This window comes from Aythya fuligula, chromosome Z, assembly GCF_009819795.1.
Source record: "Aythya fuligula isolate bAytFul2 chromosome Z, bAytFul2.pri, whole genome shotgun sequence".
Classification (NCBI taxonomy): domain Eukaryota; kingdom Metazoa; phylum Chordata; class Aves; order Anseriformes; family Anatidae; genus Aythya; species Aythya fuligula.
The window spans coordinates 44,379,493-44,405,796 of record NC_045593.1 but is presented as its reverse complement, the minus strand read 5'-3'; the positions used below and the strand labels follow the sequence as shown (position 1 = coordinate 44,405,796).

Here is a 26,304-nt window from a genome sequence, read left to right as displayed (position 1 = left end):
GAACAAGTGAGACTGTTCCTGCCCAGTGCCAATATGCTGGTAAATTCCTGCATTCTGATTCTCTGCATTCCTCTTACGCAAGCTACACGACTGAAGAACATGTAAGGTAGGAGAGGGAGGAATCCCCATCCAAATCTGTGTGTATTCTCTGATCATAATCCATAGGTGCACAAGTTCCAGGAAGCATAATTAATGTTGATGTATTTGTAACTAAGTAAGATCAGGCACTGCTTATGTGCCTTAACTGCTCCTATCCATTCATTTTAATATGTTGGAGAGGGGAATTCGGAAGCCATAATCAGCATTTATGCAAAAATGACGTGATAATGGACTTAAGAATCTGTTACACCACTTTAAACTTGAATTAGCTCCAGCATAACAGCAGTTGGCTTCCATGATCTAATGGGCAGAAATTGGCTGCCACTAGCTAGCTAGGCAAACATTGTATTTAAGCAGAGCCAGATAGGAGGACTGGTATCTCCTCCCTATCACAGGTACACAAAAGTAGTACCCTGGTCCTGACTTTCAGGTTTCTGCTGACTCGAGCAGCTTTGTTCTGTGTCCAGAAGGTATAGATGTGTATCTTCTCTGCACAGATCACTTGTGGGCTGCATGGATGATAAGTGGAACGTAATCTAATACCGTGACACCATTGGAGCTAAGGCAAGCAGTAAACTATTCTTCAGGTGTATCGACCCTGAGGAAGGGTTGCCAGACATCACCCAAAGTGCAGAGCTGCTTGCTAGAGAGTAAAGCTTTGGAAATCTTTGTTCCAGTCGTTGGGGGTGGCATAAATGATGGTGTATAAGGCAGGAGTTGCAGGTGGCATAGCAAAGTTGGGTAATATGCATGGATGTTGAAAGGCACGGTGAGTGGGAGCGTGTGTGCTTCAAAACCTGCTTCTTGCTGGATGAGCATCAGGACGGGAGGCTCTGTGTTACTGGGGATGACGGCCTCGGGAGAAGCACCGCCTGTCCGCACCGGCAGAACCACACACCTTGGGGCCCAGGGCCGGCACCCGGCGCGACAGGCCGGGCGGCGCCCCCGGCAGCCCCTCAGGGCAGGTCCCTGAGGCAGCCCCAGCAGGACGAGGACGAGGGCGAGGCGCAGGCAGCGGGCGGCCGAGCCCCGCGCCCCCCGCGGCCAGGTGAAGCCCTCCCCGCGGCGGCCGCCGGCGCGGCCTCGGGGCGCCTGCGCGGGGCGGGGCGGGCGCTGCGGAGCGGAGGGGAGCGGGGCGGGCACGGCCCCGCTGCCGGTCCCGGTCCCGGTCCCGGTCCCGGAGCCGGTGCCGGTGCCGGTGCCGGTGCCGGTCCTGCCGCCGCCGCCGAGCGGATGAGGACGGCGGGGGCGCAGCCCGCAGCCCCCGGCACGGCCCGCGGGGAGCCGCCCGCAGGCGGTGAAGCTCCGCGGGCGCCTGCGGAGATGTAAGGGGCGGGGAACCGGGAACGGGGAACCGGGAACCGGGAGCGGGGAGCGGGGAGCGGGGAGCGGGGCTGGCGGGCGTGGGGGAGGCTGCGGCTGCTCGGCGTGCCCGCGGGGTGTGGAGCAGCGTGAAACTTGCACGCGGGGTCGTGGTTTTCGTGTCTGTGTTGCCCTGAAGAGGGAACTGCCCGCCTAGCGATTGCATTTTATTATTATTATTATTTTTTTTTTCCCCTTGCAAACGGTGTGCTTGTAGCCGAGCAGGTGCGTTTAAGCCGCCAGGACTGCCCTCACGGGTTGTGTGTAAGGGAACGGCTTCCCTGTTTTGCAAGGAGTCATTGTATGTCTGGCTGCCGCATATAATGACAGGGCGATGCTAATAGGACAGCCCCACCTTCTGGTTAATCCGGCAGTGAAATCATACTTGTTGACCTAAGAGTTTTTCTGGAAATACCAGACGACGCACAATGTGAGTGCAAGTGCAAGGCTCTATTTTTTTTTTATTTTTTTGGCTGGGGGAGAGTGGCAAGACGATGTCCTTTTCTGGAAACCTTTGTGTGTAACATCAGGATAATTTTATCACGTACCCCCATTTCAGCAGAACAGATTGTTATTGTTAGCCTCTGATGTCTTAACTCATCACTGTGGTTCTTTGTTTTTGTTTTTATATGCTAGCCTAAACTGTGGACTTCAAGAGCTTAATAAAAATGAGCCTCTACTTTTATTTCCTTCAAAAAGGTAAAGAAGGATGCCAAACCAAGGAATAGTCTTGAAGTGTGGATATTGTAAGGGTAGGCAGTGAAGAGGTACCTAATCACAGAGGGGCAGGGCTCATGCTTAAAGTTCCATCACAAATTGTCCTCTAAATAAAAGCTTTTGGATCGAAAAATAGTGACTTGCTTTGGTAGCAGTGGTGGCCATGCTCTGCCCTAAATCTTGCTGAGGCTCGTGAGCCACAGCAGGCCTCCATGTGATGGCTCCGTGGGCCAGACAGCTCGTTAGCAGCAGGGCGGAGCCGGATCCTACAAAATCTCTCACGGGAAGTAAGGAAGCGCATCAGGGTCTAGCAAACGGCCTGATAAGGGATCTGAACTCGACTACAGGTCAACCACTTCAACTAATAAGTATGTTGCCTCATCTCCTTCCTCCCTGTAATCAAAGGAGGAGTCGTCTTGACACCCTTGCTCTGTTATCTGCGGAGCGTGGACGAAGGCTGGTGCTGCCCCGCTCCCCCGTTGTGTGCATGTTGTGCACCTGCCCTCGGTGCGATGCAGGCCCCACGGTCAGGCCTCCCCTGCGATCACATCCACACCCTGTGGTGTGGCAATGATGTGAATAAGCGCTAAGGGGAGGGGGATTGCACAACCTGGGTGATAAACAAATGGGCAAAAGGCTTGAGTGCTGGAAAATTACTGATCAAAAGATGAATGATGGTCTTGCAATCCTATAAATACTGATCCCAGACGAGCTCAGCTCTCCAGAGAACGCAGCAAGCTGCACCCTTCTGCTCCCCGAGCTCAGGTGCCCCACGGTGTTGGGCTGCCCAGGGCTGAGGCTGTGAGGAGCAAGCTTGTCCATGGGCAAACAGGGAGTAGGGTGAGTAATTCACTCCAGGGGGTATTTTGGAAGCACGTGTGACTGGTTTCAGACACCCTCAGGACTCTGCAGTAAGACCTGGGTGAACCTTGCCATTCACCTCTCTTTAAGTAACTTGTCATTTCTGTTGTAGCAAATTCCTGTAGATCATTGTGTTAATTGACTAATACTTAGATACCGATTAAGTACTGTTAAAATTCATATAAACTGTGTTATCTGTTATAAGGCAGTATTATAAATCCTTAATTGCTGCTTCGTTAGAGTTGTGTAAATCTAATTCTGCAACAGTAGTAAACAGTAAAAAGCAATCGGCTGATTCTCATTACAGTTAAGCTTACCCTTCTTGGAAGCATCCTTTCCAAAATTATGCATGAGAAGCTACAGCTGGAGAGGGGAAACCTGAGAGAAGGCTTTTTGAAGTCCTCTTGGCTGATGGAGGCAACTTGCTGTTTCACCTCTTGTTTAGGTGTTAGCCTAGTGAAGACGTGCACGAGTTCGGGGAGTCGGTAGCAACCTGTCTCATGATGAGAGACTTTGCGGCCTCGAAACATGGTGATGCTCTGCTGGACACATCTGGGAGCTGCCTGTTTTTGGGGTCTTGGCATACATTAATTGAATCTGTTCTTTGATTTCCAGCATCTGTGAGCTCATTGCTCTGAAGAGATTGCTCCTATGGTAGGAATTGCTGATGTTTGGAAGAACTGAGTGCAGCTCAAGTCGCTCTGGCACTGGAGTGATGGCCGCAGTAACTGAAGTATTTAAACTCCTTAAGGAACTTACAGAGGAAGTCAGGTTTCTTGGAATGAGCATGAGTGCTGAACAAGGCAGCTGCTTGTGGGAGTGCTTAGGAGGGATTTGTAATGGCAGTGTATCTCTGAGTATGCTTTCAAGCCCTGCCACTATCCACAGCTTAACTCCCCAATATCCTGTGCTAAGCATCAAGAAGATTATGAGCAGTTCGATGCGTGCCCTGGATACACAGACAGCTCAGCGTGGTTTACATTTGGAAATAGAGTTTTGTAACATTTAAATGTAGAAAGACTGAAAGTTGGGAGGGAGGAGGGGAGCACCCAGATATACTTCCTTTTTTTTTCTTTTTTTTTTTTTTAATAGCTACAAAGATGGTAGTCACGAAACTGTTATCCTAAAAGCCTAATACACTAAAAGATGCATATAACTGTTTTGCTACACCTTAAAAAAAAAAAAAAAAAAAAAGCAATTTATGAGAAACAGGGTATCCAGTGTTGTGTATACTGGGGGGAGGCAATGCCGTTTTAATTGTTTCATGTATAATTCATAACCTAAATAGTACAAATCTACAAATCAAGGTTTTGAGAATGATAGTGATTGCTGAGAGATTTTATGGATTGTGATGTGATTGTATTTGTGCTTACTGATGAGCAGAATTACCTTAAAGAGCTGGAAATGCATTTCAGTGTATAAATCTGCAACATGGAGGCACTGTTTGATTGTTGTTCTGTTGTTTGTTCTTCTCGTCATCTGGATTAAAAGGCTTGATGGTTTGCTCTAACTCAGCAGGTGAACTAAAACAAGCATAGATTTTTGGATTATGTATTTACAGATCTATGTTAGCCATCCTGACAGCATAAGCCAAAGGGACCAGTCACTGGGTTAGATGCTGGCAAGCACCTCTGAGGTTTAACACTCTGTCATTGAAGCATTGCCAAGAAATCAGGAATATTACTGGGGTTTCCAGTTCGTGTTCAGTATGTGGCAAAGGGAAATGCTTAGTTTCTGCTATGATAGTCCTTCCCCTCATGGCTATTTTTACTGCCCCCCCACCTCCCCCCGTCCCCATACCATTCACCTTCTGCCTGATGAAAGGGTTATATTATCTGTGCAAGAAGCAGCTGACTTTGGCAATATTTCTGTCAACTCAAATCACGCAAGTTCTGAATGTGATACTCTTGAGTGTGACGTTGGCAAGTTTGTCATGTCTTGAGGAGTACAATTATGGTGCATTGGTAACTTTCTAGGAGCTTCTTTCCAGGCAAGAAATGAAGTGCGTTTTTTTCTGCTGAAAGACTTTGTGTATTGGTGTTAGCTGTTGTTGCTGTGGGTTTTTTGTTGTTGTTTGTTTTTAAGGGAATGAGTTAGATATTTACAGCTCTTCAGGCAGCTCATATCAGACTTGTTTTTACAGTTAAGTGTGGTGGTGGTAATAGGCTGCATGACATAGTTGGCAGGTTGCTGTGCAGGGCTTTGGTGCAGCAGTCTTCTGCGAAGCTTTATATGTGTTGTTTTGAATATCTGAGTGTATACTGCAGTTTATGTAGTCATGTCAAAAAGTAAGCGTTGTGCAATAATACAGCAGTGAGTGAACTAATCAGCTGACTTTATTTTCTACTATAAATATTTATAGGAAAGGGTACAAGGAAAAGGCAGTAGCTGATTTTTTAAGAGCACTTTTTTATTCAAAGTTGTGTTTAAACAGACTTTTTCAGTGTCTTGTAAATAATTATTTCAGTCCATAAACAGTTTCTGAGGCTCTGGGGTGTGTGAAATGCTGTGCTATCAAAAGCCTGTTTGCTTCTGGTTTAGTCTGCACTGGGACAGGGGAGGGTGGCACACGTATGCTTATGTGAGAGGTAAAGCTGTCTTTTTCAGAGCCTACCCTTGTTTGCAGTCTTCTGATCTTGTGGCGGGTTTTAGTTGAGCTGTAACTTCCCAAGTTCTTGCTGCGTGGCATTTACAAAGTTTTAAATCATTACATCGTTTCATCATATCTACTTTTTTTTTTTTAATTTATTGTTACTCGACACAATTCCGGCCTCTAAATTGTTTCCTGTCTCTTTCACACGTATGTATGTGTTCTTAATGCTGCAACATTTAGAAAGATTTTGCTGGGCTACTTGCTTGCACTGTCCACTGTCTGAGAAATAATTTGTTTGTTATGTACTTGTTAGGGTTCCTTTTTTTTTTTTTTTTTTCCCTAAACCTTTCAAATCAGTAGCTCCATAATGAGCATAAATGAAGACTGAGCTCTGGCTTTGAAAATACTTGGGATGCACCTAGCTTTGAATACAAAGCAAAATACAGAAATATATATAAATGAACAGTCCCACAGACTTATTGTGCAGACATATCAACATAGAGAAACTGAATCTTTTTGTCTCCTGGTGGATATGATTTGTTAAAACTCCTGTATCATGCTAAAATTTTTTTTTGGTTGGTTGGTTGTTTTTTTTTTTTTTTTGAGATTTTGTGCAGCATAGTCCTACTATTAACTAGGGTTAATTTCAGAGGTCTTTGGCTTTCTTAAGGAGTCTTTATTTTCTTTCTTTCTTTTTTTTTTTTTTTTTAATGAAAAAAAAGATATTTTAATGTTTTTAGTCACATTTATTCTTCCATGACCAGCATTTTTCATATCTTTTGGTCAGTTAAAGCATATGAATTTAGCTTATGTAAAATCAAAATGTCTTCCAGCTTCAGCAGCAGGCAGATTAACTTATTTTCTTTCAGAGAGACTCCTAATAGCAGGACTTCAGCACAAAAGCTTCGGGGCTTTTTCAATCTCCATGGGGTTCCAGGCATCAGCTTCATCTGGCATGGCCCGTACGTGCCTCTTGTAAGCACATCTGTGTTTGTGGCAGAGTTGTTTTTCCTCGTCAGACTACTACTGCTGCTCACTTTGCTTACCGTTAGCTTGCTGAATACTGCTAGATTTGTCTTCCGTGGCAGTTATTTGAAAGCATATTTGGGGAAGAATTTTCCATTGCAGGAAAATGGACATGATGGCATGACAGTATAGTATAATACCCCAAAATATATATTTAAAATCTATGAATCAAAAAACTTCAAGTTTCAGTGACAACGGGGAGTGGGGAGGGGAATCCAAATCATGAAACCAGAGTTGCTGTTACTTAAAATAAAAATTTTGAGCCTCAGATGTGAGGTGATTCTGTTACCATGTTTAATATATGAGAATTTTTCAGATTTGATGCTAGGAAAATGCCAGTAAACCTGCTCAGCACTGACATGCTGTAATGATTATACTAATGTGACTATGCTTTTTTTCTTAATATGATTACAATTTAGTGTAAAGATTGGAGTTTGCTTTTATTTATTTTTTTAATGCCCATTAGTAATTAATGGGAGATAAAAGAGAAAACAATATGCAGCAATACTTAACTGCAAGTTCTGGTGCAGCTGAGGCATACACATTACTGCATCGAGTATAATCTTCAATTTTATTTAAAAATGGCTGTTCACACCACGTAGAAATTCTGCCTGGGTGGCATACAATTAAATAAGGCATGTATTTACTTTCTCCTGAAATGTGTGTGTCAGTTTAAGTATCAGCATGTCAAAGATGCAAGTAAAGCTCTGTGACAGTGCATATGAAGTATTAGGTTAGCAGCTTTTACTTTTTTTGATTCCCTCTTTCCATTATTAGGTAGATGATGGAAAGTAAAGCTGATGATTTAGGTGGCTTTCTAATGCGGTATGGCATTCCTGGTATTTGCGTGAAAATGAAAAGGTATCCTCTGAGGAAAGACAAACAAGGGGAGTGGGACAGGCATACACCTGATTTTAGCAAGGGAATTTCATTATTATTATTATTATTATTATTATTATTATTATTATTATTATTATAAACAGATGGCATTCTAGGTGCTTCTTCCCCCAAAATAGTGGATTTAGGATCATGAAAGCACGTGACTACCTAAGATGGGAAAGAGCCAGGTCTGACTGTACATGGATATGGATAGGTGAGACCAAGGAAAGAGTTGGTGTCCCTAATGAGGGGTTTGGACACCAAGTATCACAAGTACTTGATGCATGATCTCAGGGGGGTCACAGTAAGGAGGAAATGTCAAACCTGTCAGTCAGCAAAGAAAAGCCCAAACGTACAAGTTTCTTCATCCACATGGAAAGAACAGGGACTGAGGCTGTTGATACAAGAGGCTGGTGATAGCTGGATTCTGTGACCTGGGCCATCATCCCTTGTATGTTTTCTTGCAAAAGTCCTGAGGCCAGGTGTTCCATGATAGTGGCATGGTATTATCCAACATCAAGAACACAGTGCCAGAATTACCAATTCCTCTTTCCCTCTCTGCACAGGTTGCTACCTAGCTTGTGCCAGTAAAATTTCCTCTGAATCCTGTTGCAATTTCTGGCAGAACTGCTGCCGTCTTGGAGGGGCAGAGCATCTTGGTGTTTATCTGATGTGTAAGTCGACTTAGTGCTCAGGAAGATGGTGTCCTTATGAGTCCCTGCAGTCTAGCAGGTTTTTCCAGTAATGCCTAATAGACACTCCTGGATGTGAGATATGAACAAAATGGTGCCTGTCATTTCTTTAGCTATTTTTTTGAGCAAAAGAAAATAGCTTTGTAATAGTGCTGGTTATTTTTTCTAGTAGCTTTGTGATTATATATCCCAGAAGGCTCCACGTTGCTCTGTTTCGGGACATTCTCAAGCTTATGAGAAAGGTAAATACTGGGTCTGTTCTCTGCCCTTTTGCTTAAGCTTTGCCCATGAGTCTCATCGGGCTGAAGAGATGGATCAGCAGCAAAGGTGAGTGGGTGGCTCAATGACAGAGAATTTACGTGAGAAGTAGGCAAATGCGTGCGACATAAGCGTGTCTTTACTTTTGGGGGAGAAAGGATAAAGTGAAAATTATGTGCAACCTCCTGCAGTCTGTTTCATATGTTAGTGTTGGTAGTGTTCTTGCAGTAAGTGCAGCTTCTGATTTGGAAATTTACTTGTCTGAAGAAATTTCCTACAAGGAATTTGCCTGTTTGCACTGCCCAGGTCGGAGACCAGAGGGTATAATGTGCCACAGACAGTATGAAATGACTGAGGGTGATTCCACAGAATCCAGCATATATTTAACTAGTCAACACCTTCTGCTCCCCTCTGTTTCCCTTCAGTTTAAGGCTTGATTGTTGTTTTTCTTGTTTTGTTTTCTTCAGGTGCTCTTCCAAATGCTTAATAATCGTTGCTAATTTATCCTCTGCTCTGCTCTGTCCTGGCAGACTAGTGTCACTAGCTGTGTTTAAAAAATGTTTAAATTGAGCCCCATGCACCTTCTGTCTTTACCTTCCTAGCAATACTTTATTCAAATGCAGCATCATATTTTTTTACATCGTCTCATATGTTCTACATTAGTGGAAAGTCAAAGAGAGAGTTTGTTACTTTACTATGTATATATGTTCCACCACAACCCTCTGGATTGCTGGTGTATGTGTTCTTTTTCTACCTGCTTGTTTTTGCTGTTTTTTGTTTGTTTGTCTTCAGGGGTTCTCATACTTTCTTACCAGCTTGTCTTTTTCCCCTTGTCCTGGAGTATTTGTACGTTGTGTTTACTGAAATACTTTGTGTCAAATTTAGAGTCGAACAAATTAAGACCTTGTAGTTCAAGATAGTTCATCTCTGTAGCTGGCTGTACGTGTAAAGCAGTTCAGTACACTATACTATGTAGAAACCATTGGCACTGGCAGACTGTTCGTCATCTGTCTGACAGCAGGTCAAGGCTGCTAGCTAAACAGCACTTGGCTACTTGAACTCAGGAATCTAATAATTTCCCCTGTAAGACCAGCAGCCTGATTCAAATAATCCAGACTTTGTAATCTTTCTGATTGTCTGCTTTGTGGTAGACACAGTTATTATCCTGTAACTCTTCATTTTCTTTAAATGAAGTCAAGGTAGTGTACACTTGAAGGTTACTTGGTCAAATCTAGAACACCTGTTAGCTTGAGTCAGGCTGCAATTATTTTAAAAATCTGAGCAATTGCTTCCTGGCTGTTGGAAAAAGATTCTGTCTTCGGGTAAGTCTGGAAATAAGCTTGCTTCATTCTTCATCTGCTTTAGGCTTTTAGCAGTTGCCAAATGAAATTTACCAGGAATCAAAAACTGGTTATTATATATATTGAACAAATATTTTTGGTAATATTTTTGGTAAGTCTTACAAATTTCTCTGTGGGGTCTGTTTCTCGTCTGCATTTCACAACTGCATTATTGCCTTCATTCTCACTTCCTATATCTCTGGACAACTTCTGTCTTAAAACTAACCACCGTGCCCTTTGAAAACACTGTGCTTTTTTTTTTTTGCTTGTTTGTTTGTTTGTTTGTTTTTGTTCTTGTTGTTTGGTTAGTTTTTTTTTTTTTCTTTTTTTTTTCAGTAGAGTATGTGCTATTCATATTAGATCTCAAATGGGAGTACTGAGGTTCAGTTAATGGCCCTGTAGACTGCAACCTTAATTGCTTGGAGGCACCATTTGAGGAAACAGTGTACCCTGAGGACACTATGTCCTTAAAAGGGTAGGAAAATTGTGTCCTTAGCACGATATGGGTTCTGTCCAAGAAACGTATTCAGGTCTTTCTTAAATAAGAACACCAAACGCTCCATGTTTCTTGCAGTGCCCCTGTTCCTAGTTATCCTATGGATACATGGAATGGCAGTCAGAAATAAGCATGTTGTGGTATCTCACAACAATATCAGGGAAGTTTAAAAACGGGCATGTACTGACTTCAGGAGGAGCTTTGTTTGGTGACTTAGCTGTGGACATGAAAACATTGGCTGTTAAATCTCTGATACCAATTCCTGTTTTATTGTAATCAGGCTCTGAGCTTGGTAGGACTGAATTACAACGTGGAACCACGCTGCATGCTTACACTGCAATGCTTTATTTTAAAAGCTGTGTCATAGACTGAAGAGAGGAAAAGCTTGTGCCAGTGCGGAGAAGTGTGATCGATGAGGATTAACTTATTTGACATTTCTAGTGCAGAGATGCTCAATATGGTGGTAACACTTCATCACTAAAGAGCAATAGATACTGATAATATGTAATGGTTTAATATCTTCCAGGTTATCAGAGATGGTGATTTGAAGAATAAGGTTTCCGATATGAACAAAGTAAAATTATCATCTGAAAAAAGGTAAATTTAAAACGAAACTGACTTCTCAACATCAAGCCATTTGAGATTTGTGAAGACATGGTCCATGTTATTAGTAATATAAATAAAATATTCATTATGTGTCCCTGATGAGAGAGAAGAAATTTATGTCCTGAAACACTGAGGGAGTTGATATTGATTAGCATAATGTAGCTTGATTTTTAAGAAGTAACTTTGCATACTTTAAATTTGTCTGCATTTAATCTCAGACATGTCCGTATATAACTGAATATACGTTCAATTTCATTGAAACAAATATCAATTAATTTCATCATTTCATGCAGATACAGGAAAACACACAAATGATTACTACTGAAGGAATTAAAGGACAAGTTCACAAAACTGCACAGGAAGTCATGGAATTTGTCACAAGATATATTTAATTCTCCAACAACTGTACGACTCAGCATACAATTAGGACACACAACAGTGAAATTACAGAAGATTTCAAGAGTTTTTTGTTACTTTCATGATAGCTTATTTTAACAAATACTTGAAAAAGCTATGCAATTAACTATGGAAGGCAATAACCCTGTTAAACATCAGCAAGCTTGAAATACTTTTTATTTTTATATTTTTTTTCTGTGTATAAAAATGTAAAAATAATTCTGTAAAAATATATGTGAATATATATATTTAAAAAAAAAACAGTTTTATTCTTCTGAGCTGGCACAGTTTGAACCACCTAGTTTCATCAAACTGATATTTAAAAAAAAATTCTCAGTGCAGCATAATAGGGTATTTTGGCTTCAATCTTATTTCTCTGAAATACCAATTCTTACTGAAACTTGTAAATGAAAGTATGAAAAGCATTACAATGAAGCTGTCTTTGGTTATTTATTTTATGTTTTTAGCAGGCTTTAAGGACAGGTTGGACATTTGTCTGTCAGGAAGTGCAAATGTGGCCTTGATTCTCATCTCTGAGAACAGTTTTGATGACCTTGTGAAGTTAGAGTTAAGGAGTTAATGCTCCTTAGCTATGCTTATTGTAATTAGAGATAGTGGAAACCTCAGTGTAAGCCTCAGTGACTACAGAGTCCTCTTAACGAGAAGGCTTTACAATGGGTGAAGCGAAAAATGCTTTCCTTGTTAAAAAGCAGGGTAAGACTTTTAAGAAGTCTTAGATGAAAGGCAGGCTGCAGTGTTCAGGGTATTCACGTGAGGTTCTGCAAGGTCAGCAACTTAAGAGGAAATTTAGCTTGACTGGACACTGCTTTTATTGTGCTTTTCTGATTATTTCTTTGTTTTACCTGCCTGATGAATTAAAATCACTGAATTCTCTGATACCTCTGTTTTTGAGAGCAGTCTTCTAGATACGGATCCTGGCTTGTTTATTTGACAAGACATACGTATTTGCATTACAGATACCAGAAGAGAGTTCCATCCCAAACTGGAGTTGCACTTGATTCATAGGTCAAATGGGTTGTCACCGTGATGTTACGAGCAGGAGCAGAATCAGTCCGCCTAGCTGACATAATTTTGTGTCCTACAGCCTTTTTAATGTACAGTACAGATGCTGATATCTGTCAGTGTTATATGCCACTATGTATATCAGTGTAGGATATAATAAAAATGTAATTCTTGTTTTAAGGAGGAAATTAAGAATTTTCAGTTAGGAAAATAGGTAAGAAGAAATTATGACTTATGATTTATATTCGAGCATAGACACTGGGTAGGTATAATTTCAAGACCATTTGTGATCTGAGGATTTGAAGTTGGTTTGGCTATATTTCTGATGGAAAAATTCTTGCAAGATCAATAGCCTAAAATCATTTTAAAGATAACCGTTCAAGTGCTGCGGTGAGTGCTGGTTGCTCTTAGTAGAAATTCTGGCACCAGGAGGAGATTACACTCCTGTACTGTTGGGCTTAAATTGTTATACCAGACTGTGGTGAGGATTATTTACCCTTCCTAAACCCCTTAAAGCTTTTAGTAAGTGTGAAGAGATTATGCTAGATGTTAACTGTCTCTATGTGGTATATAACTTCCACGTGCCAGTGTTCCTTTTTGGAGTTTGCTGGCTGGAGGAGTCAAAATTAGATTTGCTTTGAAGCATTAATTTCTTTAAAGAAGTTTTGTGTTTAGAAAAACCTGTATTCCCTTTTCCTTTGTTTGTTATTATGGAACATCTTTGTTGTCCTTGTTTGTTTCTTACTTTAAACTACATTTATGTCATTCTGAGACCAGTGATATACCTAAATGGAAATACTCCCTCCCTACCCCCCAGCAAATATGCATGCTGTCACACACACGTATACATGTAAAACAGCAGCTCTGCTACACAGTGGCTTCTTTGTGGGTTGCCCAGACTATTATTTTTGCTATGGGGCAGGTGAAGTTAATGGCCTTTGGAAGTCTGTGACCACATCGACAAAGCTTGCGTATTTCATTACAGTTTGGGGCTTAGTTTGGAGTATTTCAAGGTCAAGTTTCAAGTGAAAAATGGAGAAGTAGAAACAACAGAACAAAGTTTAAGCAAATAAATAATTTCAGCTTTATTATTACTATTCAGCGTGGTATTGAATGGTGAGAAGGAACTAGAGGTGATTACTTTAGTTAAAGATTAAAACATAGCATTTAAGCAAGTCAGATTTATTTGAGATTGAAAATACTTTTGAACCAAAGCCTAGCAAATGACTGAGAAAATGATACACTTCTCAGTAGAAAATTACTTTGATTGAAGCTCTGTAATTAGTATTGCCATTTCTTACTCCTGGTGTTAATAATTTATAAGTACCATGTATAATCTCAAGTTGTTTTTTGGTTATGCACTTCACTTTTCCACACTGACATGTAAATAATAGTTGTGGAAGCCGTTTCCTCTGCAACTGCTGTATCAATGTGCTTTCACAGTGGTGTGACCTTTGCCATCAGCTACCTTTTTTCCTTGACTTTAACATTTATGCCCACGTGTAAACTAATTCCTTAAACAGTTAGCTGTGGGAGGTGTTTTCCAAGACATAAAATACAAATGAAGATGTAATAATTCTGCATTGTTATAAACAAAACTGACAGTCTTTATAAGGTTAATGTTATATACGTCAGTTTTATTGCAGGTAGTCAGAAGAGTATGTGTCTAAAACGAATTATTGTTGATTATTGCAGGATTCTAATGGTACAGAAGTGAAAAGTCAATGTAGTTTTACCTGGGAAATCATTTCCTCTATTTAATTATATGACCATAATTCAAATGTTAAACATTTGTCTAAAAATGGCTTTCATGTAAGAACATGAATCTGAAGACTATTCTGAATAATTGTAATGGCCTAAAACTGAAGAGTAAATAAAACAATTCTAGACTGACTTTATTTTGAGCACTCTAAATATTTACATGAATTCTTTCTCCGTAATCTACCTATAAATATAAATACTTGCTTTGAAATAGTTTCTTGTATTAAAGTACATTTTCAAGGCAAGTATGTGATGGCAAGCCAAGATACTGTTTGTGTTCATGATGAATCCAAACTCTTGGTACATTTGGAGATTTTCTGAAGTTTTGTACTCAAAATCGTGGTCTTTTTCTTTAGCTGATGAGTGTTGACTTTCTTACTTTGTGAATGATTATCTTTTCCTTCACTTCTTGAAGACAGTCCCGTATGACAAATTGTCTTTGGGACTACAAGAAGTCGCCTATTTTTCTTCAATAGTTGGTTTGATACATTAACCTGGCACTTGACTACATTCAATAGAAGTTACTCAGATTGACGTGGAGAAACATGTATCTGTATTTAACCTTCTGCAACCGGTTAACCTCTTCACACTTACTCTTAGAGATGATATTCAAATATAATTAGTTTGCTGAAATGTAGGCTTTGCAAAATTGTTGCCGGAACAGTTAAGAATAGTTGCCAGAATTAAGGAGAATTATGGTGGTTTTATAAATGACAGAAGTAGCCACTCCTCTTACTCTCTCTTCCTGTTTTTAGTGTTTTTTCCTCTTTTTTTTTTTTTTTCCTCAACTAATGTTTGATTTCATGCTTTGTGTGGATAGACAAATTAAGGTAAAAATTCTTTTTTTTTTTTTTTTTTTTTTTTTTTTTTTTTTAGCGTTTCTACCAATTCTCGGACTATGTCTCTGCTGTCACAGCTGGAGAAGATCAATTTGGACTCTGTATTAGGAGAAGCAGATAATGCCAGATATGTTACCTCAAAGATCCTTCATCTGGTTCAGAGTCAGGGTAAATACCTGTTTTTTGTTTGTAAGTTTTCCTTTTGAACCTTCTTCGTTCTGTTTATTCTTTACTGGACTTTTTTTTTTCTTTTTCTGTTTGCTAAACTTTTTTATCCATCTGCTTCTGTCATGGGCTGTTGAAGGCACATGTTTAAGGCCATGTTTAAAATTACCTGGTGTAATATTGGTTACACCGAATACATTTTGTATCGTCAATATAATATATTTTTTCAGAATTTATATCATAAATTATTGCATGTATTATATTGTAGTCAATTTAAGTCATAATTCACAGTGTAAGAACAGCTAATGTGATACTGTCATATTTGGTACATTATAAAATATTTAGCTGCTGCAGTTATATTGATATTCAGTTAATACAGAAAGAGGTTTACTTTGTTTGATAAAAGGTACTTTGAACACTATTCATATGAAGAATAATCTGTTTACTGTTAAAAAGGCTCATGTTTATTTTCACTGCTGCTCATAGATGACCTGTTTCCGTGGTAGACTGATCCACTGAAGATTTATGTATCTGGTTCCATGAATTAGCCTCACAAGTACATAGAGTTACAGATGCTTTTGCTTTGCTTCTTCCCCTATTTTCCAAATGTTGTTTATTTCTAGCCCCTTTCAGGCTATCTTCACTTGTCAGGCTATCTCAAAAGTCACTTTCAATCTAAAGACAGAAGTGTCTGGTGATGTTATACTAACCAATATGGAAGATAAAAAAAAATAAAAATAAATATTTCCTTAAAAGAAAACTGGCCTTCTTTTTCTTACTGGCAGAAAAAACCAGGAAGGAGATGACATCTAAGGGTTCCACTGGAATAGAAGTTATCCTGTCAACCCTAGAGGTAAAACATTTTAATCTTTCTGCTTGTGTGTACACTGCAGGTTTTCCTATCATCTGGGCTTTGTATTTTTAAATATGTTGTTATTCTAGCTCTTCTCTAAAACTTGAGTTTGTCAAAGGACTCTCTAATGATTAAATATGGTCTTTTAAGTATCATAGAGGATTTAATTAATTCTCTCCCTTATTTTTTCAAACATTCCATTTAATATGTCATATTAAGAACTATATTTTAATTCGTTCTGCGGTTAATTCAGGCTGCATGGTGTGAAGGTTAGCTGGAAAGTAACATCTTAAGTTTTGTTTGACTTTAGTGACATTTAAATATCTAAAACCCTATTGGACTTCTAAATTAATCAAATATCCTTTTTATTGCAGAATACAAGAGATCCTCAAACTATTCTAAATATACTAAATATTCTCATTGAATTAGTCTCAATTGGTAAGTGTTCATTAAGATAGTAGTTTGTCATTATATTCTTGTATTCTTATGTAGACTTGTTTTGTTTATTTATTTTTCCCTGAAGGTTGCTAAAGCTGTCTTTATATGCATTTTAGACTTCGAGAGAATCAAAAGAACATAAAGACTGAAGTGACTTTTTAAATAATCATTCATGTATATTTTGTGTTGCTGTAAGTTTAAGTCCAGCATATTTTTCTTCACGTTTGAAGAAAATACCGCTATCAATATTGCTATTTAAAGTCTTCTTTTATATTATCTATAGCTTAGATAGTTAACTGCTCTTTGGTTATGAAGATATCAATTGTGTATTAAATTTCTAGGTGGTGGTCGGAGAGCAAGTGTCTTGGTCACTAAAGGAGGGACACAGATCTTGTTGCAACTGCTTTTGAATGCCAACAGAGAGTCTCCCCCAAATGAAGAATTAATGGTGCTTCTTCATACACTTCTTGCAAAAATTGGTCCAAAAGGTGATGATGATGCACTTATGTAATATGGCTTAATACTTTGCAGTTTTGTAATTAAAATTTAAGAAAATTATATTGCTGAATAAACATCCATGTGCTCAGAATTAGTAGAGGAGAAGAAAAGGAGGAGTAGAGGGGAGTAAAACATGGTAAATATATATATTTAACATGCCATATAAATTATATTTAATATAAATAAATCCACAAAGTTAACATAGCACTTATAGGAATTCACAGTTTATTTAACTTCTATTTTTTAATGATAATTTCAAAACTGATTTGATTGATCTTTTATTTCTTTGATGTCAGACAAAAAGATTGGCATGAAGGCAAGAATTAATGGTGCCCTGAACATATCATTGAATTTAGTGAAGCATAATTTACAGAACCACAGGCTAATTTTACCATGCCTTCAAGTATTACGAGTTTATTCAACCAACTGTAAGTATTGGTTGAATACTTTTCTTTTGCTTATAATACATACGTTTTACATAGATATGGTTAAAAAATATAGCATCTACATACTTGTTTAATGTTAAATGCTTAAAGTTACTATGGTTACCGGAGAATTTGATTTTTATATTGTCAAATTGCTTAAGTCTAATAAAAGCTGTGAAGTTTTTGTACTTGTGCATCTTTTTGTTTTTGTTCAGTGGTTCACATATGGTTGGCATTCTTTAATGCATTTGAATATGTAGAATTTGGGTGCACATCATTTGCATAAATGCTGGTGCTGTGTGACCTAAACCAGGAATGCTAACATTGTGCTTGCAAAAGCACTTCAAATGAAAGAATTACTCTTTATTACGCATGCTCATGATTTTTTTTAGTGTATTTTTATTTTAATTAATAGTTGCAAATTTAAAACTTAGTTCTCACAGGAAATATTTACTTTTTTTGTTTAACCTTCCCCTTACTGAAATTCAATGAAAACTCTTCCATGAAAGCCTAGTTCATTGTTTGTACAAGTAGTAGGAAGTTGCTGAAAACAGTGTGATTCTCACAGAACCTCCCATTTGTTGATTGCGCTGATTTTTTTTTCCACTGAACTCAAAATGGACATTCAACCTTTTAAATAAATGTATGAATATGAAAGTGTACCAACAGTTTTGACAGAATTGATTTGATGACCTGTAAAAATGTTTTCAGATTACTCGCATGAGAATTTGTAACATTCCAGTACTTTATGTGGAAGCTTTATTTCTGTTGAGCTGTCTGATAATGAGGTAAAATGCTTTTAAATGGGAGAAGATAATACAGATGTTCATACAGGTTAGCTTTCATACAGGTTAATTTTCTTAAGCCTGAAAATGGAAGATTGAACTGAATCTCTAATTTGGATTATGCTTAGATCACTTCTGTCCTTCTATATTTCCCACTCCTTACAAACATAAAAAGTAGTAGTTTATTTCATGTTGATGGGTGGTGTTACTTAAACTTTGTTTACATTTGCTACCAGAATAGTCCTCATTTTCCTTATCTTTTAGTGTTGTAATAGTTCTGCTAATGATGAAATTGCAACTTGGGTACAAGTGTTGAATTGTACTCATGTGGCACTTACGATGTTGAACTTGTCTCATTGCTTAGTTGCTCTCTTCTTATTTTTCTAAGACTGTGTATTTTTAAGCTCAGTTTGGAATTGAATTCTGGTGCCTTTTTAAACCATGCAGCATGCATTTTGTCAATATTAGCACCATTTCTCTTAATTTGTACCCTTCCCACTGGATTACTATTTTTTTCTGAGAAAACATAACTCAAGAAGTGTTAGCTTGCAAATGCTGGTTGATAGACCTGTCTATCCAGATAATGAAGGGTAACAGCAACTCAGAACCTGATAGACCCAAAAATTTAGACATCATGCTGTCTCGATTAAACCATGAGCTTTACAAAAATACAAATCCTTTTTATGATACACATCAGTAACAAGGGAAGCAGAAGCATGCACAAGAACTAGTGTGTTAATTTTATCTGTAAAGTAGTAAGTAATGTTTTTTTTTTTCTTTTGCAAGTTTTATCAGGACTTTATTATTACAGTGATTATATGAAGAGTAGTGTCTGCTTGTCATTGTTTGTTTTAAAGAATATGTGTCTGGTACTTGAGAATTTACTAGCTTGGATTTTAGTTTGTGTATTGATTTTTCTTTTGCCTTCCTTATTATCTTTTTTTTTTGTTTGTTTGTTTGTTTTTTAACTCTTCCAGCTGTAAATGCAGTGTCCTTGGGAAAGAATGGAGTAGTAGAACTGATGTTTAAGATCATTGGCCCTTTTAGTAAAAAGAACACTAGCCTTATGAAGTAAGTAATGTCTTTTTAATACAGTATATGGAAAAAATCTTTAGATAAGTTTCAAAACTTTTTATAAAAAATAATATTAGCGAAATCAAATGTAACTAGTATTTGAAAGTTAAAGTGAAGGGAAGTGGGAGGAAGAGCTACAGATACAACTTTTTTTAGAGTATAGCAGAATATGCAGTTATAGTCCAGGTAAAAGAATATAAATGTTATTTTTTGCCTCTAATATTTCTGCATGGAAACTGTACAGTGGCCATGCCCAAATCAGGACAAACCAATCAGGACAATTCCATAATTTTTCTGTCTGTTGAATTGGCTCCCAGACGAAGAGTGACATTATCTGTGGTTTTTTTTTTTTTTTTTTTTTTTTTTTTTATGTAATACAATTTTCTTTATGTTCCATTTGAAAACAATTATCAACTCTCAAAGACAATAAAATAGGAAACTCCAGCTATCTAGTGGACTATTGCATAAAATAAAGAACATTTCACTGAGAACCTTAAAAGTGGTGTCTTTAGATTTTTTTTCTTTCCAAGGGTGTTTTTTGTTTATTTGTTTTTGTGTTTTGTGTTTGTTTTTTAGAGAGCTTAGGGTTAAAATGAGTAAGTGTATCTTCCTGGAGATAGCAATTTCTTTACATTACTACCAACTTTTAGAAGTGCATACTTGTGGGGAAACAGATTTTTTTTTTAATCTGCGTAACAAAATAATGTTTGAATATGAAAACCCAAGTTTTTCGTATTTGAACTTTACTACAAACTGTTACAAAATGTTATCTAAATCTGGTACTTGTGGTTGTTGCGGTGTCTCTATTAAAAAAAAAAAAAAAAAAAAGCCCTGTCCCTTCAAGCCCTGTCTAAAATTAAACACATGAACTTACTATTCCATGATGTGAGTAATCTTGATATCCTTGTTTATGGTTTGAGATCAGATGTGTGAAGTCTATCCTTACAAAGCGGGTAAAAATAAATATATATGCTTTCTAGTTGTACATCTTGAGTTAGTTCAGACAAAACCTTGTGTGCAAAATAACTTGAGTGATCTTGTATTGCAGTGCACATTGAGTGTTACATCTCTATATTTATACACTGCAAGTTTTGACCTACAGTTCTCTAAAACAGTGTCCTTTATTTTACAGAAGTACTTGCTCTGCTGCAAACATAAAAACATGGGTGTTAGAAATACCTCATCCATTGAATGTAGTTCATAAACATTGCGTTGTCACTTAACTTTTTTTTTTTTTTGCAAAGACTAAGTTTGTATAGCCACTATGTTGATGTTTTTAAATTTCACCATCAGATTTCAGATATAGAAGAGATGCATGATAGTTTAATAAAACCATTTTTAAAGCCAAAGCTGTGATACAGCACAACCAGGAGAACATTTAGGTAGATGCTAAAGAAATCTGTTAGCTGTATTTTTTATTTTTATTTTTTACAATGTTGTAGATGAAGTTCACTAGTTGTTTGTTGTTTGACTTTTCTTGTTATATTGACAGGGTTGCTTTAGACACACTTGCTGCATTGCTAAAATCAAGTAAGTGTTTAACTACAAGAAACTGTTTGTCTAGCTGAGATATATATGTGTGTGTATAAACATACAGATGTTTGTGTATATAGACAAAGAGTAGATCTAATACTAAGTCTGTGGCCAAAACAAAACCAGGGCTAGGATAAGGTTACAGTTTTATTGGTATCTGGTACTTCCGTTTTTGAACAGTACATATATATTTAATAATCAGTTACTGTCTCTTCAGTTCTGCTGCAGAAAGGCTGCACAGCTTCTGCAGAACTGGTCTGGAACCAAGGCGGTTTTACAGTCACTCACCTCAGCCCTGCAGCCGTGGATACCTGTAGCTTATCTCCAATGCATCTTCTTCATACACATATCTGAAAATATCTGTTGGATGACAGGGGAAAATACTGGGTTTTTCAGATACCTTTCTGATGAATTAGATCTTGGGTCCTAAAGACAAGTCTGTCTGTGATGACCATGAAGTGGAACCAGGGGTAAGAGAACAACGGTCTGTTCCCAGATGTTGGCTGATGGCAGCAGACCCTGGCAAACGTCTTCTCTGCTGATTTTGCACCAGGACTATAATTGGCAAGGGATTAAAAACTAATTATTTCTAAAAACTGCAACATTCCTAGTTGTTCTAGTGGAGTTGGATAAGGACTGAGGCATGATTAGATTTGCAGACAACTATTTCAGGTGTGACAGGGAAGTTCTGAGACACTTCTTAGAGTTTTCTCAGGTTTGATGAGAGTGACACTTGGTCTTTTGGGTTTTTGTATTTACTAATTTGGGAGTTTCTCTTTGGAAAATCCAGGGAAATAAATATTTATGAATTATTTCTGGTATTCTGTTCTGTGAATTTGCAGTCAAATTTTAGTGTTGGGAAGAGAAATTAAATGTTGAAAAGGTGTGTATTTTGAAACAGGAGGTCTTGTGCATTTATTTTGAGATAATTCTTACTCAGTCCTGAGGGGTCTTGACACTGTAATTTCCTACACTTCATGTAAGTAAATCTTTTCATAAAAGCATTAATTTCTGGTGTGTGGTTTTGGCATACCAATTACCCAATAAGTGGGTAACATTTAGGGATTGAGTATTTTCAGTTCATAGATGTGAGTGATAGTTGCTGTAATACCGTAAGGATTACAAATAGTAAGAAATTTGTTTCAATCCTGTGTTTACACAGTGTTTGGATATTGATAGATAGGCTTTACATAAGCTATTGTTTTAATTTGCTAGTGTACAGTATCTTACAATTACCTTTAAGTGTAACACACACACACACAAAAATGATGTGCAATGTTATTCTGAGGAACAAAGTATAGAGAACTGAACTCAGTCATTTGGTCACTTCTAATGGGAGTAATGTGTCCTGTGCTTGTTGTCTTTAAGATGAGATTTTAAGATGAGACTTATACGAGTTTTGTTTGGCAGAAGACAATTATGTGAACACAATGCAAAATAAATTAGACAAGCAAATAAGGTTATTTAATAAATTATTCCAAAATAATAATAATAATAAAAAAACAACACACAAATGATGTGTTTTAAAATTGTGTAGCATATGTACACTTGCCATTTACCGGTGTCTATTATGTACATTGTTTTTATTGCATGCTTTTAGTTAAAAAAAAAAAAAAAAAAAAAAAAGAAATTTTTCTAGTACTCACTTTTCAAAACCAATTTATGTTTAAATTGGGTTTTCAATTGAAAAACAAAACAAAAAAACAGAACACCAAAATCTGAACATTTTATTATATACGACTAATAAATAATAAGACTTATTGTCTTGGAGCAATAATGACTGAACATATAGGTTCATTTTAACAAGATGGAAATACCTGAGGAAATTCTGCTAATGATTTCCATATTGATTCAAAATATTTTGCCTATTCCTTGTTATTGATATGTTTGATATAAGTTCATTCTCTTTGTAATTATACTTCCCAATTGCAATAAGGAGTTAAGTTAAATGTGCAGCAATCTCATTGTACAGCTGAGGTATATATGTGTGGCTTTGAATGACTTAGTTAAAATTTTGGCAATACTGACAAACATAGGGCTTCTAAGAAATGTCTAGAAAATATGGGAACATATTTGCTAGCATTTTTTATGATTAGGTTGATGTAAAACACTGCCAAGTGTGCCTGAAATAACACCTTAAATGCAATAGTTCAGTAATTTGTGTAAAAATAATAATTTTATAATAGATATGAAAGTAATACTGAAATAATTGGGCAATTTTTAATTTACTTTCTTAACTTCTTTTTAAATAAAGAAACAAATGCCAGGAGAGCAGTAGACAGAGGATATGTGCATGTGCTTTTAACAATTTACGTTGATTGGCACCGTCATGATAGTCGACACAGATACATGCTGATACGTAAAGGAGTTTTACAGTGTATTAAAAGTGTTACGAACATCAAATTGGGAAGAAAAGCATTCATTGATGCAAATGGAATGAAAATCCTTTACAACACTTCACAAGTAAGTTTTTCTCTTTTTCTTGTTGTTCAGTTTGTCTCTTTAAAAACGCTTTCTCACCTCAAATTTATCATAGTTTTAATGATATTCATGATTATTCATAATTGTGGGGGTAAGGGTTATTTTCTTAACTTACTTAAAGCAGAAGGAAAGGGTGCAGGAGGAGATTCCTATTTACTCTTATTCAGCTATGACTATTTATGGGAGGGTGGTTTGATTTTATTTTTTTTTTTTTAAAGCCTTCTCTTTGAGGTCTGGGTTTTAAAAAGGAGAGTTTAAGGGCAGATGACAGAAGTTCTTTTAGCCTTCAAAGGAGGCTTCTGTTTTAAGTTTGAAAATTTATTTCATATCAAATATTTTAGCCATTAGTGAATTTTAGAAATCTATACAAACAAATGCAGTTTGACTACTAGTTTGAGAGCTGCTTTTCTCTTGTCTTCATTATTTTTCTGTTAACAGGAGTGCCTTGCAGTAAGAACTCTTGATCCCCTTGTCAACACATCCAGCCTAATAATGAGAAAATGTTTTCCTAAAAATCGTCTTCCTTTACCAACTATTAAAAGTGCTTTTCATTTCCAACTCCCAGTTATTCCAGCCAGTGGTCCTGTGGCTCAGCTGTACAATTTGCCTCCTGATGGTATGGTCATTTCAAAATGTTTTTTCTTTGAGTATGTCTAATACACTGTATGTCAGGTGGAATCAACTGCAGGTGTTTATCTTCTCCAGTAAAACCTAGACCCCAATGAGATTCTTATCAGCTAGCAAACGGTCTGTAGCTGTTAGTGTGGAGCACCAGTTTCTAATATTAACTGATGACAATTTTGTCTATACATATGTGGTTATGTTTCTGGAGTTATAATATATAAAAAAAAATAAATAAAAAGAGGAACTAAATATGATCAACCTCTAAAATGGAGGTCAAACTCTGAATTGTAAAGCATGGTCTGTACATATTTATCTACAAACTTATATGGGCTCTCTTTTAAGCTCATCATACGTATTATCTGTGTGAAGTGTAACTATCTACATCCTGTTTTACAGAAATACACATTCCTTAATTTTTTTTCTGTTACTCTGGTAAACTGGATGTACAGAATTTAGGTTAATGTGTACCATTTGAAGTGCTGACTTTAATCCTTTGTGATTCTTCCTTTATTTGCATGATGAGTATATTCTTCTACATTCTTGGACTCTTCCAATCTTGTAGGCATCACTTATCTGCAGACTATTTGTATGATGCCTTGTAGGAAATAGATTCACCCCATTGTGATTGCCTCTCATTATTTTTGCAGAATTAATGCTTAGTGCATTTTCAGATATGGGGAAACAGTTTAGTATCTGGGTAAACAAATAATAGAATCGCTGCGAGGAAGTTGCTCCAAAGTAAGGAGATGAAGTCAGGTGTTTTAATACTTTATTCAAAGCATTTTCTGAAACAAAATGTGATAGCTATGAAAAAAGACACACATCTCGTCAGAGTTTATTTAGGACAGACCTAAACTGCAGCTGTTTAGAGGTTGCTTTACTTTCAGAGTAGAAAAGTGATTTACAACTGTGTTCTAAAATCCACAGAAGTAACACCTCTACTTAATATAGTGTTACATACACATAATACTTCTCTTGAAACTCCCTGTTCTGTTGAAGTAGGCTATTGATACTTTTTCTTTGTGTTTGAAATCTGTAAACAAAGAATTGGAAAACCCAGAGAAATAGGATACATATGATTTTTATTATCTAAGAAAAACTTTGGTACTAGAGATACAGAATGTTGGGGGTGATAAAACTCTGATTCTATTAAAACTATAATTTTGTAGAGTCAGTATTGTAAAAGCAATACATAAGAATACCTTATTAAATCAGTATAATTTCTGAAGTGTGATTCTGTAAATTTCTAAGTGAGCCTTTTATTAGCAGTTGGTAAATTTCCTGCAGGGTTTTGTGCTGAGCTCTGGTTTTGTGCTGAGCTCAAGTCATGCTGAGATGTTCTTGGCACCTCTATACTGTAAAGTATTTCTAAAGGCTGTGTGCTGTTTTGCATTGTTTTTTTTTTTTTTTTTTTTTTTTTTTTTTTTTTTTTTGAGGTGCTTTTTTGTTTTTGTTTTGCTTTGTTTAAGCCAGAGGTCTTTGTTCTGTCTTAAACTGCATGGAAATTTAATAAATTGAGTCTGCAGTATTGTGAAACAAACATTTTGTTTTTTAAATCTTGTAGTAATTAACATTTATGGGCTTTTACAGGACTTAAAACAAGTTGGTTTTTACATTTTTTTTCAAGTGTTAAGTAGAAAGAAAATAAACCCAGTACATACACTTTTTTGAGTATATATTTTACCTTAAGCGAATGATCAGCCTTACAAAACTTATTTTATATCGTAGTGGATGATGTAGTAGATGAAAGCGATGACAACGATGATGCTGAAACAGAATCAGAAATTGAAACTGAAATTGAGGATGACAAGGACCAACATTTTAAGGTTGGTATGAGATAAAACTAAAGAGCAAAAATCAGATACAGCAATTACTTGTTTATTTTTAAATTGCCTGAATTGTGTATACAGCCATGGGTTTAAATATGAAAAGGGTGTTGAGTGGTGAAAAGGGTGATTGACTAGGTCAGTGTTTTCAGCAAGGTAACCTTGGAGTTCAGCCAATGGAAGAGATTGGATCTCCCATTGTTTTATTGCTTTTGGAAGGTTTTCTTCTGCTCTCTGTCTTCCAGTCAGGACGTGAAAGGAAATTAAGTCAGAACAGCCTTATTCAGTATTTTTATGTTACATGTATTCAGGAGTTGATTGAATCATCTGTCTATGGACTGTAATGACAACTTATTCAAGGCACTCATGAGACCTGATGAAGGGAATATCGTCTTTCATCGAAGCAATTATTCCTTTGTCACTGCAGTCAGATGAAATCTCTACACGTCAGATTGAGATGGTTGGGTTATGCATAGATCTTATGTAAAGGGTAGTCTGATGTCTGTGCATAATACATTTTGATGAAAGCAAGAAAATTGTTTTATGTTTGTGATGTTTCTGTTGAAATGGAAGTGTTGAGATACTGATGAAATCAAAATGCTTTTAATAATGATGAAATGTGTGGTTCAGCTCATTTTAAAATAGTGATATTTG

General features: G+C 37.1%; 1 protein-coding gene across 1 annotated transcript in view; it reads left to right on the top strand.

The window, feature by feature from the left end:
* The first annotated feature begins 1,278 nt into the window (after window positions 1–1,278).
* AGTPBP1 (ATP/GTP binding protein 1) overlaps window positions 1,279–26,304 on the top strand; it is a 59,264-nt gene continuing 34,238 nt past the window's right edge. Inside the window, exons 1-12 of the mRNA XM_032205377.1 lie at window positions 1,279–1,424; window positions 10,850–10,920; window positions 14,986–15,116; window positions 15,899–15,966; window positions 16,341–16,404; window positions 16,746–16,892; window positions 17,199–17,330; window positions 19,090–19,183; window positions 20,679–20,716; window positions 22,974–23,182; window positions 23,639–23,816; window positions 25,553–25,650. Coding sequence (XP_032061268.1) covers window positions 10,889–10,920; window positions 14,986–15,116; window positions 15,899–15,966; window positions 16,341–16,404; window positions 16,746–16,892; window positions 17,199–17,330; window positions 19,090–19,183; window positions 20,679–20,716; window positions 22,974–23,182; window positions 23,639–23,816; window positions 25,553–25,650 — 1,191 coding nt within the window. The 5' untranslated portion in view covers window positions 1,279–1,424; window positions 10,850–10,888. The remainder of the gene's footprint in view (window positions 1,425–10,849; window positions 10,921–14,985; window positions 15,117–15,898; window positions 15,967–16,340; window positions 16,405–16,745; window positions 16,893–17,198; window positions 17,331–19,089; window positions 19,184–20,678; window positions 20,717–22,973; window positions 23,183–23,638; window positions 23,817–25,552; window positions 25,651–26,304) is intronic.